Source organism: Aythya fuligula, chromosome Z (genome assembly GCF_009819795.1).
Source record: "Aythya fuligula isolate bAytFul2 chromosome Z, bAytFul2.pri, whole genome shotgun sequence".
NCBI classification, from domain to species: Eukaryota; Metazoa; Chordata; class Aves; order Anseriformes; family Anatidae; genus Aythya; species Aythya fuligula.
Window position 1 is genome coordinate 67076101 of NC_045593.1, and position 16023 is coordinate 67092123.

The following is a 16023-nucleotide window of genomic DNA, read 5'->3' on the forward strand; positions in this document are numbered from 1 at the left end:
ATGTAAAGTGTATGGCAGGTAGAATAAAAAGCAAAAGTGTCAACAGGTGTAAGACATAGAAATGTAGCTGACAGAGACTTTGGACAGCACTTCAAGTTGCAGCAATGCTCTAATTATCAATGCAAAATTGGCAGCATACGCAGTTGAGCAGAAGCTGAACTTCATTCTGCTACTTTCCAGTAATGATGGGTAGAGCCTTGAAAGAGTTCACAGATGAACTGTAATGGCTTGAGATGTGTGAGTAGTTGTATTGATGCACTCTTAAAATACAGTGTTGTTAGTAGTCTGGTCTGTTGTTATGTTTAGATAATAAAGCTTTATTTGGGGATCTCCTGTTTTCAAGCCTAGAGAATTAAATAAGGGATAGCAGTCTGTTACTGAAAGAATGTCCAAAGAGCAGGAGAATTTCTGTGCCAGGGCTAGCAGCTGTTCTGAAATGTAATCTGCCATGTAGATAAACCCGTCCCAGAGGTGGTTATCAACTACCTCCTAATACAGTTAGTGCTCACAGACATGGGTGCAATACAGATTAAGATGTATAGGCAATTGTCTGAACGCCTTGAGAGAGGATTACATGTAATGTAAAAATTCAAGCGTAAGACAATCCATTCACATACATACAGAAAACATACAGAATTAGAGTGAACAAAAGACAACAAGAATCACTATCATTATCTGTCTACACCTTAGTTCATTCCTTTTCCGATGTTCACTTTCTAGATTATTTTTATAAAGTGACCTATTCAGTTTGCTCAGGACATACAGAGAAGAAAACAAAAGAGCTCTTTCATTCTCAACAGCTATGGGACTTGGCAAGTGGATATATGAGAACCAATTGAAAAACAATGCCAGGTAGAAAGAGATACTTAAATACTTAAGTTTGCCATAGAACCTAAGTAAGTGGCCTATGCCCAGTTCAATTATGAAAGGAACAGGGTTAAGGTGGTAAATAAGGGGTGCAGGCAGGCAGGAGGCTGATCAGAACCCAAGGCAATGGAGGCCAGTCAACAACAGATCCATGAGTTGCTGACTCCTTGGTGGTTTGGTTTTGGTTTTAGTTGGGTTTGGTTCTTTTACCTGTAGATATGCTTCTATAGGGGTGGAGAGGTGTACTATGTGTGTGGAGTCTGTGTATTTGTAGCTCTAATTCTCTGTATTTCTGTATATCCATTTTTACAGAGGGTTATGCATTCAGTCGTGCATCCTACTACTAATGGGAGAAAATACCTTGTTTCCACTGACTTGTTCTATAAACATTTTTGCTTTAGATCTATAAGATTTTACTGATAATCTCATAGAAGACAGTCACTTGTATCTGCAAACTTGGATAATACATTTTTGTTTCTGATTTATGCTGGTGTTTTTGAAATGTTTTAATTTTTGAAGTTGCAAGAAAACTTTGTTTTCATTAAATAAGCAGATTGCGTCTTCCTACTGAACGATGACTTCAACAATAAAAAAAAAAGTTAAAATGTGTTATATGTTCTGAAATGTTTGAGTGTGTTTAGGTTTTAGCTGCTATCTCATTTCAACTGAAACACTCAAGAAATATTTTTGGACTCTGAAGAACAATGTGTTTTATGCTAGGACTGTCTGACACTGCCGTTTGAGAGACTGACATCAGTGGGTGAGAACTGAGAATTACTTTGGGTCAAGACTTTATTCATTCAAGTAGAGATACGATGCTGAGCAATCACCAGGAGTCTGTCCTTCTGACATTTAGGTTAATTTGAATTACATTTGTCCACTTTGACATTTTTCTGTTCATAAGTATATATTTATTGCCTCAATACAGTGACATTTCCTTTGTGACTGAAAGGTCTCAGTTAATTTGTCAGATGTCTGTAGGCTATGCTATTTTCTTCCTTGAATTGTGGGCAGAAACTTTGCTTTTAAACTATTTCTTTGCACTTTCTTTCATAATTATTGTTAAACTCTTTGCTTCTATTTCATATCTATATAATTGAATACTACTGCTGCTAGAAAAATTCAGAAACAGTTGCCAGTTTTGTACTATAGTGCACGTACTGAAGTTCTTGTGGTATATGAACACTTTGTAAAAAGTAAGCTAGAAATAGTTTTCATTTTGATTTAGCTTGCTTTCAAAAAGAAAACTATATGATTAATTGAGAGATTCTTTTTCTTTTAATCTTTCTTTACTTGTTCCCTCCTATCCCCACCAAAGTTCTCAGGAGCTTCTTCCACTGCTTTTTCTTCCTTAAAAGGAAGGTCTTACTACTATTTAACACATTATAAGTAAAAAGAAACCAGAGAAAGCAAAAGTAATTAGTAAGTTCCAAAGAACAAAGCTGTTGTGTTGATGCTACTTTATGACACTGAGGTATTTAATTTCCCTTTTCAATTTTCTGATATTTGCAGGTAATTAAAGTTAAATGGCTGTGACAATACACGTAATTAAATTTGCTTTCTACATTTCACGACCCCATTCTCTAGATCTGTACTCTGCTCATTGACTGAATTTACTTGCAGTACTTTCCTGTTATATTAATTATTGAAAGAATAGTGCTGCATAAAATATTGATCTGTTGCCTGACATTCGTTTTTGAAATGTAAGCAAAGCAAGGGAGATTTTACCCAAAATAATTTCTGAATCTTTCCTTTCCCTGAATACAAAACCACAACGAATGGAAATGAACTAAGAATGCATAGGCATTTTATGAAGTGCCAAGCATGCCCCGTAAAACTCACATTTAAATATAATTACTTTTACATAACATAATGTCACTATTAAATTATATAATTCCTTACGTATAGGTAAAAACATGCAGTTTCAGAAGCTGAGACCTAGGCCAGATGGTACTTCAATTATCTGTAGACAGAATTTTGTCTAAATATCACTAGGTCAGTCCTATCCTCTGTTTTGTCTTAGTTGCAAGACTTTTCCTTTCATTACAATTTCACTATGTTAGCTGTTAACTTTATGTTAGCCATTTGGGTTAACCTAATGATATATTCTCTTACAAAAATTTGATCCTTTAGATTAGAACTTCAGCCTGTCTGCACTAGGACTTTATTTCAGTTACGTATGTTAAGTGAAGACCATACTATTTTGCCTTCTTTAAGAATAATAAGGGCTTCTTTATGATTTTTTTAATGTTTGTAAAATATTCATGCTTGTAAATATTCATACAAGAATTACAGTGAAAATAGTGAAGGGAACCCTGATTTTTTTTTATCCCCATATGTAAGAAAGAATGGCATAATTAGCTTGCTTTTTTCTCCTTGTCTCTCCCATAGCTTCTTAAAAAATCACACACATACACAAATGAAGAGGGAAAATACTCCTTCTCTTCTCATTTTCAGAGCAGCGCTTTTCACATGTGTCTCCAGATTCTCCATCTGTCTTCTAAGTGCTTTACAATGTTGGCTACAACTGGAGAACTTGGAGCTCAGAAAAAAAAACATACGTGACTTGCCTAAATTGTCACTATGGTTTAGTGAGCATTTTGTGACATCTAGACCGATGTCTTGTCTTTCTGAGCAGGATTCATGCGTACAGACGGAGGCTAACACTTACCTGTCACTGTTAGTAGCCTGTGGTTCTGACATCTTAGAAAGTGCTTTTCTAGATAACTTCCACACATTAAAATTTTTAATTAATTTGGAAGTTCCTGTTCGTTATGTAGTTAGTTAGATACTTTGTGCAGAACAGTGATTAAAGAGAATACCTTCTTTTTTACATACCTACAACTTACACGTCATTTGTAGAAAGTAGGCCAGAATATCTTGTCTGCTTCTTTGAAAAAGGAATCCCTCAGGTAAGCACAGGTTTATTCTCCCCCCTTTTTTTTTTTTTTTTTGTGCGTGTGTGTGTGTGGACAGTTAGTTCTTACTGAACATTATCTATGCATGAAACAAATGATGACAACCATTTTGGGAAATGGTTTGAAACATTAAGGTTCTGTGATTTTACCCTTTCAATATTGTATTCAATGGTAAGGCCTCAAAATATGCAGATGGGCATAAGCAGCTCTTGAAACAGCTTTAAAAAACGTTGTTTATTTTGCAACTTCTAAACTACTAAAATTTGCAGGTGTCTTGACTACCTTACTTGAGAATCTAAAGAGGAGGCAATTTTATTTGATTTTTCCAGTATGTGACAAGTAAAAGAATCTGTTGGATTCTCTTAGCTCCTCTGAGAATTTGCTCAAAATTTGAGTTGTTATGAAAACTGTAATGACAGGTAAAGAACACTTCAGAAATGATTGGATAGGCCAGAAGGACCTGTTGAAAACAGTTTTATAAAGCAGATGAGATGTTAAGGAGGCCACTAACAGGTCTTATGTGTTTTTATGTAGCTCTTTGATTTTGTAGTGAATTAAAGAGAGGGTGAGGAATTTGTTGGTAGTTGATGGACTTTCTCAAAACAATCTGCATATGTGGTACTAAATATTTTGGATTCCCTTTTTTATTCAATAAAATTATGTTTTAAAAATTGAATTTTACCTTAACTTCATACAGAATAATATGTAAAGACAACCAATATGAATATATGGATTAAATTACAGGTATATTTTAAAAAGTGAGGTATCTATTTTGGTTGCTATTTTTTAACCTTTAAAGGTATTTAGCAGGTATTTTAAGTATTTAGAAGGTATTTTAACTATTTAATGAATAGAACTTTCTTGTTCAAGTATCAAATACTACAGTCTTTACACAAACTTTACTACAAAGTAGAAACCGTGCTAAGTGGGAAACTTGTCTTTTGTAGATAAATTATGCCATCTGCAAGGGTTTATTTTTGTTTGCTTGTTTACAACTTTTTTTTTTTTATTCTGTCCAACCCAATTCCTGGAGGTCTTAAAAAAAATATGTAGATGCAGAACTTAGTAGCATGGCTTAGTGGTGGACTTGTCAGTACTAGCTTAGAGATTGGACTAGATGATCTTAGAGGTCTTTTCCAGACTGAATGAATGCGTGTTCTATGATTCTATGATTTAGCATATTTTTTAAAAATGTGGAATATGTGATGTTATCTTTTAAGGTCATAAGAGCTTTGGATTTATTCAGATTTCTTTTTAAAATCAGTCTTTTATTTGTGGATTCATTGCTTCCTTGCCCATGTCTTGGAAAGACCTGCTCAGGAAAGACTTCCTATTGAACAAATTTGCCTCTAAAAACCTTCAATTTTGCAGGGATGGTGTGGAGAAAGACAATGTGCACACTTGTGCTTTCTGCTGTTGTTGTTGTTTTTTTTTTTTTTTTTTTTTGCCACATTTCTTTTTTTTTTTTTTTTTTTTTTTTCCCAAAATTTTCTGTGGTTATGTAGTGTAAGAATCCCTGTCTCTGAAGAGCATGTTCCTTTTGCAGTTTAATTTCCTTTCTGCCAGTCAAGTATATCTAAAAGTGAAAGCAAGGCACATAGTAAAGAAACAGTCTGTACAATCTTAATTATCTCCATCAAAAAGACATTTAAAGAGAAAGGTCAGAATATTGCAAAACACTGAAAAACATTTTTTTGAGAATGTACTTATAAGATTCTCAAATATTTTTATTAATATCAAATTACAGCACATTTATTTTCTTTCAGACTTCTGTATCCAGTAACAGGAAAGAGATATAATGAAATCCAGAGCTGCTGGTTTTAAAAGAGGTGTCATCGGACATAGTCAATGAACAAAGAGACTTGTAGGATTATATTCAGATGATGAGCATTAGGTCACTCAATGAGTAGCTCTAGCGATTTTTTTTGGACTCTTTTTAGCGATTTTTTAGCGATTTTTTTTGGATTCTTTTGTGTACAGTGCCCCACTGAACTAACATTTTGGTTCTTAAATTGTTTGTGTTGCAGAAGCAAAGTAAAGGCATTCTTGAAAGTGCATAGAAATATAATGCATTTTCATATTTTAGCCACATATTTAATGACCTTGGAAAGAAATTCAGGTACCTCTTATAAGGGTGTAAAAAGGTTTCTGTTTTTAACCTGTGAAAAACTGAATGAGAATTGCAATTCTGTGTTTGGGTTCTTGAACACAGGAAGAAAGGATCATGGGTTGACAGAAAGTTTTGCAGCCACATTGTGCTGTTCAGCAGAAGCAGTTCTGCTTTTCTAGGAAAGAAAGGATATTACGTGTTTACTTCACAGCAGCAGTGAGATATCCCAAGGCTTGTTGTAGTGATAAAACTCTTGAGTGTAACCTGAAGTTATAAATTGCCCGAGAGGAAAGTTACCCAAGGAGAGTGGTTTTGGGGAGTCATTGGATATTGTTCAGGAAAATGTGGAAAATATCATTTCATAGAAATGGAACAAATTGCTTTTCTAAAGTTTACCTGAAAGTCACAATGCAGTTTACATGGAATATACACAGGAATGTCATGGATATGTCTAAATATTCAATGAAAAGACATGCGGAGTGGGTAGAGGTTTTTGTGACATCCATTTACTTTTTCAGGCTATCCATTTGTGACAGTTTCATGGCAGTTATTCCCTGCAGTACTTGGAAACAGTGCTCTTAAGATGTCACTTTAAATTAAAGCCAAGATTTTTAACAAAATTACTTATTTATATTCCTGATCTAAATTTCAGTGGTATGCTGAGGCTAACTTTGCTCAAGATATCTTCTCTGTCACGAATGTAACTTTATTTAACTGTTTGAGTTTTCTGTGCTTTAATATGTACAATATTTTGCATTGGCTTGCAGGTAAAAGGTACTAGTACCAACTAGATACTGAGTGAAAGATGATCTTCCTCATGTCTGACTCCCTTTTCTGTTACAAGTTGTCTGTGAAGTAGCACACAGACAATACTTTTCCTCTTCAGTACCCTTAAATTTTTTTTCCTAGTTTCTAGAATGATGGGCAACATGTTGGGAAGTGTTTCTAGTCTCTCTTTTTCTGTGTCTTTTGAGTTCCTTCTAAAAGAGTTCTGTTGTTGCTGTTTTCCTTTTTTTTTCCCCACTTTCATTTTTTTTGTTGGAAGGTAATTATTAAAATAGCAACACGTATGAATAGTAATCAGTGTCTATGTAAAACGGGATGACTAATGGTACTTGCTTGCATTCTTCTTTTAGAGTTAAGCAAATTAATTCCCAAACAGAAATCCAGATTTTGGAATTTCTGTTCACACAAATAAGGGAGGAGGGACTTTAAAATAAGTGCCAGGATTTTCATTGAAGCCATGGTAGCATGTGTTCCTCTACTTGCTTTGACATGCCTATAGCCTAATTGCTGAAAATGACAGAGAAAACCAAAAACTGCTTAAAGTGTTCCCTGTGAGATGGGTGTACTAACTTTATAGCTTATCTTTGTTCTTTGGGATGTGCTATTTTCCAAACACATTTGTGCATTATGCTGTAGCCATTGGAGACTAAATCTAGTAACAATAATGATGAAGAAACTGGCATAGAAAAGGCGAAAAGATAAATTGGCATTAAGGAGAGAACTGAATTAAAACTTCCTGTGAGATCTGATGTCCTAATTTTTAAAATAAGAGCAGAAATCAATTGCCTGACTTAACTGACTTAATTTTTGAAAATTTCAAACAGCTGCCTTGACCACATCAAGGCAACATTTTTGCTTTTATCAGTTCTCAACAGCTAAACTGGATCAGTGTTTTTTTTTTTTTTTTTTTTTTTGCCTGGGACATCTCCAAAGAGGGAAGAAAAACAGCCCTCAGAAATTCTGAAGGACCGCTATTTCTACGACAGAGTTCAAATACTCTGTAAATGCTCAAAGGCTCTAGCATTTGCTAAGAGTATGTTGGCAGAGAAGCCTGTGTTTATTAAATTAGTGTAACAGTGTGTAAGAACTGCTGACATGTGGGTTTCTGGAAAGCCTGGGTCTTAAGTTACACGTATAAAACTCTACTGTATGTGTTGTTTTATGCTTCTGATGGCTTGAAAATTAAGTCCCCAAACTCTCTTGCACTTACAAAAAGCATAGATACCCTAATTTCAATGTTTTGGCTAAACTCCAGTGTGTAATTGCATTCAGCTTATCTAAATTCCCCTCTCTAGTTTGAATTGATTGAGTTAGTCTCCATTTTCTGTCTTATGCTATTTATTTTGGTAAGTGGCATTAAATGGGCTGCTGTTTCTTCAACCTGATGTTGGTGTGTTAATAACTGAAAATATTCAAAGTATACATATAGTTTGCAAATTACTTTGACTAGCTAAAAAATAATAATTATTGTACCAATATATCTTCAACATAGTATAGGGAAATGGTTATAAAATACCATGATTCTTTTTTTGAAATGGTGTAATAGTGTTTATTTATACTCATTGTGAGATTTTGACGTGTAATGATGGAGTCAGATAATCCAGTTTTGTTTTCATTAACTGTGAAGATACATTTCTTTAACTTAGAAGTAATCTTGCTGATTTGAGATACGTAGGTAACAGCCAAAGGATTGATCTGTCTGGATAGTGGAGAATTTTTGATGAGATGGTTACAATGCCCTACCTGAAGTGGCATTGGATACTGTTAACTGAACTCGGAGGGAAGTTTTATTCCCTTGGGGAATACTATTAATTGAACTCCAAGGAAATTTTAGACTTTTTGGCTGAAAGTGGTAACATCATCCTCCTCCCCAAACACATTCAAGAAGAGAAAATGTTTTATGTATTTAGGCATTTTTTTTTTAAAGAAAATATTCTTCCCATATGAAATATGTATTGATTCATTCATTCTGATGCCTGGCTTTGTCTTACCAATCAGTTTATTCTCAAAACTGGTAAAGAATAAACCTTCTTTGTGTGTTTTATTCATTCAGTGTGTGTACCTACTTTGAGATAGACAGTCATTCATTCAGTTAATGCATCCAATTTGAGATGAATAATAAAGCTGAAATATAGCCTATTTCAGATGACGTTTCTATGACTAAGGATCTCTTAGTTAGATACCGTGCTTCTTTGGAGTTAAGAGAAGGTAAAATGCATGTTTGTTGAAAGAAGCTGAAGAAATTAACTTTAGGAGGGAGTTGTCCTGGACATACGTTCTTCCTTCAGTCTCCACCACTGTGCTGTCTGTCTGTGGTATTTTCATCTCACCACCGTGAATTTGTCATTTTTCAGGAAAATGGATTAGGACCAATGGTTTCCATCCTCTCATTCTTACCCCCAAAAAGAACAAAGAATCTGGTTGCTGTTGCTATTAGAAGTACAAATTTGCCTTTTGTACTACCAGATAGAACTTTTCCCAGACAACTCCTACAAAGAAAAAAAAAGAAGCCTTAAGGCATTGTTGACCATGCCTAAGGAGGGGAAAGCCAGTGCTTCTTTAGTTAGTTGATGAGGTGGTTTCTCTCAGTCTCTGTAGAAATACTCTGTGAAGCTTTTGGTTGTCTGGTGTTGTGGAAAATAAGGGTAGGCATTTGGTCTGCTGCTCAGGCTACATCCTGGAGCAGCAGTGTGTTGTTTGGATTTGCCCTGTTTTTTAATACCAATCTAGGGAGTTCTGAGAAGGGACTAAAAGCTTTCTACAGTTCTGCATGTAATTGCAATAAACTTGATTTCTCATGATCCTTACATGGTCCGAGAAGGGGAATGTAAACACAAATCAAACCTTGAGGGACAAATGAAGATATTAATTTGCCAAATTTTCATTTACTTTTGCTTTTCATTTTTCACACTGAGGTCCAAATTCTACATTTTCTACATGTTCTCTTCTAAATGTTTATCCCTGTTTGATTTTTCAATACTACAACAAATTGGAGGAAGTAGTTGATAAATGTATCTCTGAAAATGGTCTCTCCAAGCTATCTAAACAGTGCTTGCTAGAAACTTTTAAAAGTCTGAAACATCCACATTTTTGTCCTTCAAACAAATTCAGTAAAAAGACCAGAATTTAAAAAATCAAAACCAAAACTTTCCTTTGATAAACACGTTAGGACCTTTTGTCTCTGAGATACATTTTCCTCCTTTCCTATATTTCAGTATATTAAGCTTTTATATCTAACTTGTTTGGCCTTTCTGGAATGGCTTTTTTTTTTTTTTTTTTTTTTTTTTTTTTTTTACCCACCCATTAAATTGAGGTCAGTTAGAATTTGATCTAATTCATTCAAGGTTGTTCAGCAGCTCAGAGGTTCCCTTTTATATACGAGGGTCTTGAACTTTTAAGAATGGGTAATTGCATGTGAAAGAGATGATGGAAAATGACTAAAATAAAAACAAAAATGGGAAAAGTGAAGAGGGTAAAGCCTGAATAAAGTGAGAAATGCTGAAAAAACTTTGGCAAGCAGGATGGAGGCAAATATCACAGTATAGTGATAATCACTCATTTTCCAGAGAAGACAGAAATATAAAGATAGGTTTTAGGATGAAATTCAAAAAGGAAATGAATTGACTTGCATGTTTATAATAATTCCATAGGGTTTGTTGCATCATACTATATAAATTTTTAAAATAAACTGACGTTTTATTACAAATAAATCATGCTGATAAAACATTAACTTGTATGGTATTTTAAACTTATTTCTTTATATTTTCATATAGAGAACAGTATCTGAATTTTCTCACAAAGTCTAATTATGTAAATTCTGTGATGTTTAAACAGCTGTGTAGAAAGGCAATAAAAGCTTTTGTGCTGATAAAATAGACAATGTATTGGTTGAATTACATTTCATCTTCTGAAAAACCTTTAACTTATAAGGTGGTTATTACTTGAGGCAGAGCAAATAAATCAATTTCAAACATGATTTAGGTAAGCAAAGAGTTCTAATAAGTTACCTTAAATTATATGATTAAATTTAGTTTCTAAAAGTCTTTCATTCAGAACATGACAACTTTTATCCAGTGGAAATATCAATGACTATTCAGAGTTATTATATACTATGATGTGTGTGTATAGGTTACTGTCTAGGCTCATGTATATTTAGATTGTGCAATAAAACAAGCATGTGTGAATAGTTAAGTTTTATTTTTGTTACAGGATGTCTACGCGAACTGAAATTGGTTGTGAAAATTTCTTTGTTTTGAGGGTTTTTTCTGGTGAAAAGCACACAAGAATAACATTTTATACTGTACAACCTCTATTTCACTGAATGTTTCTCTAACAATTGTATTTTCTTTAGACGTTTGTACAGTAACAAATATGCAGTTCTTGTCTCTGATGGTGACTTATAGGTTATACAGCATTATACATAGCAGTAGCACATCATTGCTAACTGGGAGACAAAGCATCAGAAAAGGTTAGAAGGCAATTAGCCACAGAGGAGAAGGGTCTTTGTTTTGCTTAATATTGGGAAGAATTATCTTGTTTGCTATATCAATGAGATTATTTTAGTAGAGTTTGCTATTTTTCAGGTGCAGTTAAAAACCAACATTTCAAGTCAATATGTAATTCGTACACAGCCAACAAACACCTGTCTCTCTACACTTGAATGTGCAGCTGTTGCTCTTACTATTATGGAAAAAAATAAGAGTATACAGGAGGTACGTAACTAATTTTAAATACTTGAGTTTTTAAATGGTGGCATTGGACCACCTTTTGTCTTTTCTGGAAAAATTCAGGGATAAAATTCTTGCCTTGATGATGTTAAAAGTACCAACTAGTGTCAGATCATCTCCTGAATGTATTTGGTGCTGGAATATACATCTTGGATGAATGCAGAATTTGTCTTACAGACCACTTTTGCCTTTGGTAGTGCTCCATGTTGTATATGGAGTAGTATGTTATTGAAAATAACTCATATCCTCAATTCCTCTTTCCCCCCCCCCCTCCTTTTTCTTTTCTTACTTTGTCTAGTGCTTTCCCTGGCACTTCAACTTTTACAAATTTTCACTGTGCTGTCATGAGGTTACTTTGTATCAAAATTCCCTTTTGAGCAGTGCAGTCTTCAGTTTTCTTTTTCTCAAGATTTAAGTTCCATTTTTCTTGTACTTGTTACTCAGTCTCCTTTTTTTCCCTCTTGTTTTTCTCCTTTTTGGTTGCTCTTTCTCTTTGTTACATTATCTCATCCTATACTAATTTCTTGCACACTTCTTCCTGTAATTTGAAATTTATTGAGAAGGGTGACTCAGATTCTCTTCATCCATACATTACATATCTTTAAAAGTTGATTTATAAGGCACCACATATATGCTGTTCTGACAAAGCTTAGGATTTAGTCCTAAACCGAAGTACTATTGTGTATATTGTAGATGCATGTGATGCATAGAGGCACTGTTGTAGTTATCTTTTCCTGTGTTTTTTCTAAGTTTCTAATTTGGGGGTGGTGGGGGTGGGGTGTGAGGTGGAGGTATTTCTTGGAAAATTATTGGATTTTATGTTTTTCCAATATTCTATTTAAAAGTTGGAAACTATTGAGAATTTAAAAAGTAACTTTGGATAGAATTTGTTGAAAACAATTTGGTTTGAGACAGATAATTAAGTATTTTACTGCATGGAGAATAGTAAGATTTCCTCTGCAAAAGCTAGACTGCAGAGATGATTTGAATATCCTCTCACAGCTAGCTTGGAGATAAAGTGCTTTTGTAAGCCTGTCCCACTGACCTCCAGCACCGTGGAATGCAACACCCTGGCTTATGTCTTCCTGCCAGTCAGCTCACAACTCTTAGGTGTCATTCAAGGAATTTGGGATTTAACAGTGCTTGAGTTTAAGTTTATCCCAGGTCAAAGAATACTAATTAGACATTATCCTTTTCCTTGCAAGTTGTGATCCCTCTAGTCTGTGATGAAAGAGATTATGTCCTTTCATAATCTTTTGTTGTTGATATTAATCATTTAATTAATAATTAAGCATTTAATAAGCCTTTTGAAATAGACCTAAGAGTAAATCCCAAACATAGACCCAGATACTGCAATCTGATTATGTGCCCAAAATGTAGTATAGAAGGATCCATGAAAAGAGATTTAAAGCTCATTCGTGTTTTCACTACATTCCAGTGTCCACCCTGAGGTGTTTGTATCCTTCTTCATCAGATAATGAATATTGTGATACCTGACTTCTGTTTAGTGAAAATGGCTCACAGGTCAAAAATTGTTTGCACAGTTGACATGGCGTAGAATATAACATCATCGTGTCAACCTCTGTGACACTAAAGAGTCAACTCAACTTTCAATCAGTTGCTTTTAGAATCAAGCTAGGACAAAATGCATGGCTACGGAAGTTAAGCCCAAGGAAAAATGTGAAATACTTAAATTAAAGTAGGTTTTGCATATTTCTTTTTTCCTTTAGTTTGCTGGGACAATGTTGACATATTTCTCCTTCATTAGGATTCCTGTATTTTACAGGCCAAGGGTGGACATTTCCTTAGTGTCTACAATTCATGGTCTTGTATTCTTGCTTTATCTCAGCCACGCAGAATTTGGCCCAACCGACTTTTCACAGACAAGATTAGCAGTTTCTCAAAGGTGCTTCTACAAGTTTGCCAGTAGCCAAGCGCTTCATAAACATTAGTGAACTTTTTTTTATAACCTCTTTGACTTAAGTGAGTGCTATAACATATAAAATGGCAAATTGAAGTCCAGAGCAATGGAAGTTAAAGATGAGCACCTAATTTGGTGCCAAAAGTAAGTCACTTGATTTTTTATGTGCTCAAAATAGTCACATTTTACATGAAACTCAGCTCCTGCTGACTGCACTTACACTTATGATTGCTTTATACATCTGCCCATATGGCCCCATGATACTGAGCCAGGCGACCAGAAAATGAAGAACCCGCAGTTAGTAACCACTTGAGTTAAATAAGTGGCTTCATTAGTCCTACATGGACTGGCACTGGGCAGAAGCAGTCCAGGATAGCAGTCCAGATACCTTGATGACCCTCCCCTCTTTCTAAAACCCCACTTCAAGTTACTCTGTTGTTATCCAATCACAAACAGTTTAGGTACTGTTACTTATTTTATTACCGTATGTTGGCTGAGTCACCCTAATGATTGTAGTCTAACATCAGACTAAAACCATAGCTTAGAGTAATGTAGCTGGTACTGAAGATGGCATTGAGTGTGTCTGAGGAAGAAGTAAGGAATGACAGTATGTGGATTTGACATGTCTCTTATTCAGCTGTGTCCTCTGTGGCTCCAAAGGTTCTATCTATGTCGTATTTTATAAGCATTTTAAAGTAGTTCTGGAATACAAAACCTCTGATAAATGATGTCTCCAAGGTGGCTTACTAAAAGTCTTTTTTTGTCTCATTTACCCCACCCTTCCATCTTTCTGCAGACTATACTCCGTCCACTTCAAGCTTTATGCTCTTTCCAGCTTCAGCATGGTGCCCAAATCCATCACAGCAAGGAACATCTTCTCAAGAATGGCTTGTATGACAAGCCAATGCCAAAGAATAAGCGCAAACTCAGAAGAATGGAGCTTTTGGTGAATAATGTAAAAATATAGGTAAACTGTACCTACAGTACAGTGGGATTTATTTGCAGCTAGCAAATGAACATTAGTCTGGATTTAGTCCAGACAAATTCCCATACAGTAATAAAATAATTTCTAGGCCCTTCATAGTTGAGAGTTTATCTACCAGTATGACAAACAGCAGTGGACAAACTTTTTAATTTTGCAGTAGGCCAGATGCCTTTGTTTAGATGATAGATCATTCTCATTTCCTATAGGAAAGGAGAAAATTCTGAGCATAATTTAGAGTTATATTATCTCTTGGGTGAATAGTATGATCCTCAATAATACTGAATAAATTTACTTTGAAGAAGCTTTTATGAGTATGAAAATAAGAAGAATGTCAATGTAATCTAATGCTAAGGTTTCACTGTTTAGAAGTATATTGAATTTCTGCTATTTTAATTTCAATATCTAATTACAATAGGTTTTCAAACAGTAATTCCTTATGTTATTTAGTTCTCCTGAGCATAAGGCATGGTGTTTGTATAGTTCTTTTGACTTTGAGATTTTTATTTCTTCCATTATTAGAATTCCTTTTTGTAATTGTTTGTAACATTTTACAATGCAGTCAGGTTCAGTTTGTATCTTAGTCTTAGCTGTTCAAATTAAGCTCATATATATATATGTATATATATATATATATATATATACACATATTTACCTGAACACTTCTGATTTAAAAATAGAAATAAAAAAAGATGTGGAGAAATCATTTTGGAATTGTAATTCATGTACTTTTTTTTTTTTTTTTTTTTTTTTAGCAAAACCAATTTTTCTTCAGAAAGGAATGAAAGGGTACTTTTTTTTTTTTTTTTTTTTTTTTTTTTAGCAAAACCAATTTTTCTTCAGAAAGGAATGAAAGGGTACTTTTTTTTTTTTTTTTTTTTTTTTTTAGCAAAACCAATTATTCTTCAGAAAGGAATGAAAGGGACATTTTATGCATAAGACAGGCAATATATATCATACCCATACCCTTACATACAATTGTTATGATAGTTAGATTAAATAAACCCAGAGTAGACAGCATATTCAGAAGTATGATGCAGTGACAAATGTTTATTTTTAGATACAGCCTACTAACATGTTTGCAGATCCATTGGATTTTTTTATGTGTGTTCTTTAGTTCGTCTCTTTTAACTGTGATACAAAATGTATTTCTTTCTAATGTGAATTGCTACAGACAGAAGGATTGGGTATTTTTTACAGGCTTTGTGAATTAATGTTTTATGATCTAGAGAAAAAAAAAAAAAAGATGAAATAAAGGTTTTGATGTTCCTTTCGTATTGTTTATATATTCCTCCGTCATGAAACTGATGAAAATGCTTAATGTTTTTCTTCACTGTCCATTCCACTCAAGATAGCAGCATGGATCAAATTGGTACTAATTAGTCTTTGACCAGATAAAGACATTTTGTCTTTAAGTTATGAACAGCAAATAAGGAAACTATTGAATTGGTGTGTAAACACTGCTCATTAGTTTATTAACTGAAACCATTTCTGCAATTAACAAGAGAGGTCAAAATTAGGTCAGAGATTAGCTAAGAAGTTCTGGTTAACCCTAAACTAATAGTGACCTTTTGTTTAGGAATGGATTAACAATTTGATTTGTCTGGCTAAGCTAGTTTATATATATATATAGTTTATATAATCTTGTCCTTTTCTGGTCAAGATAAATGCTGTATTTGTCACTAATATCAGTAAACCTGAATTAGTTTTGA

General features: G+C 34.1%; 1 protein-coding gene across 1 annotated transcript in view; it reads left to right on the plus strand.

Annotated features, from left to right (window-relative positions):
- DTWD2 (DTW domain containing 2) overlaps window positions 1-14641 on the plus strand; it is an 88369-nt gene extending 73728 nt beyond the window's left edge. Inside the window, exons 6-7 of the mRNA XM_032206321.1 lie at window positions 11265-11393; window positions 14126-14641. Coding sequence (XP_032062212.1) covers window positions 11265-11393; window positions 14126-14296 — 300 coding nt within the window. The 3' untranslated portion in view covers window positions 14297-14641. The remainder of the gene's footprint in view (window positions 1-11264; window positions 11394-14125) is intronic.
- The last annotated feature ends 1382 nt before the right edge of the window (window positions 14642-16023 follow it).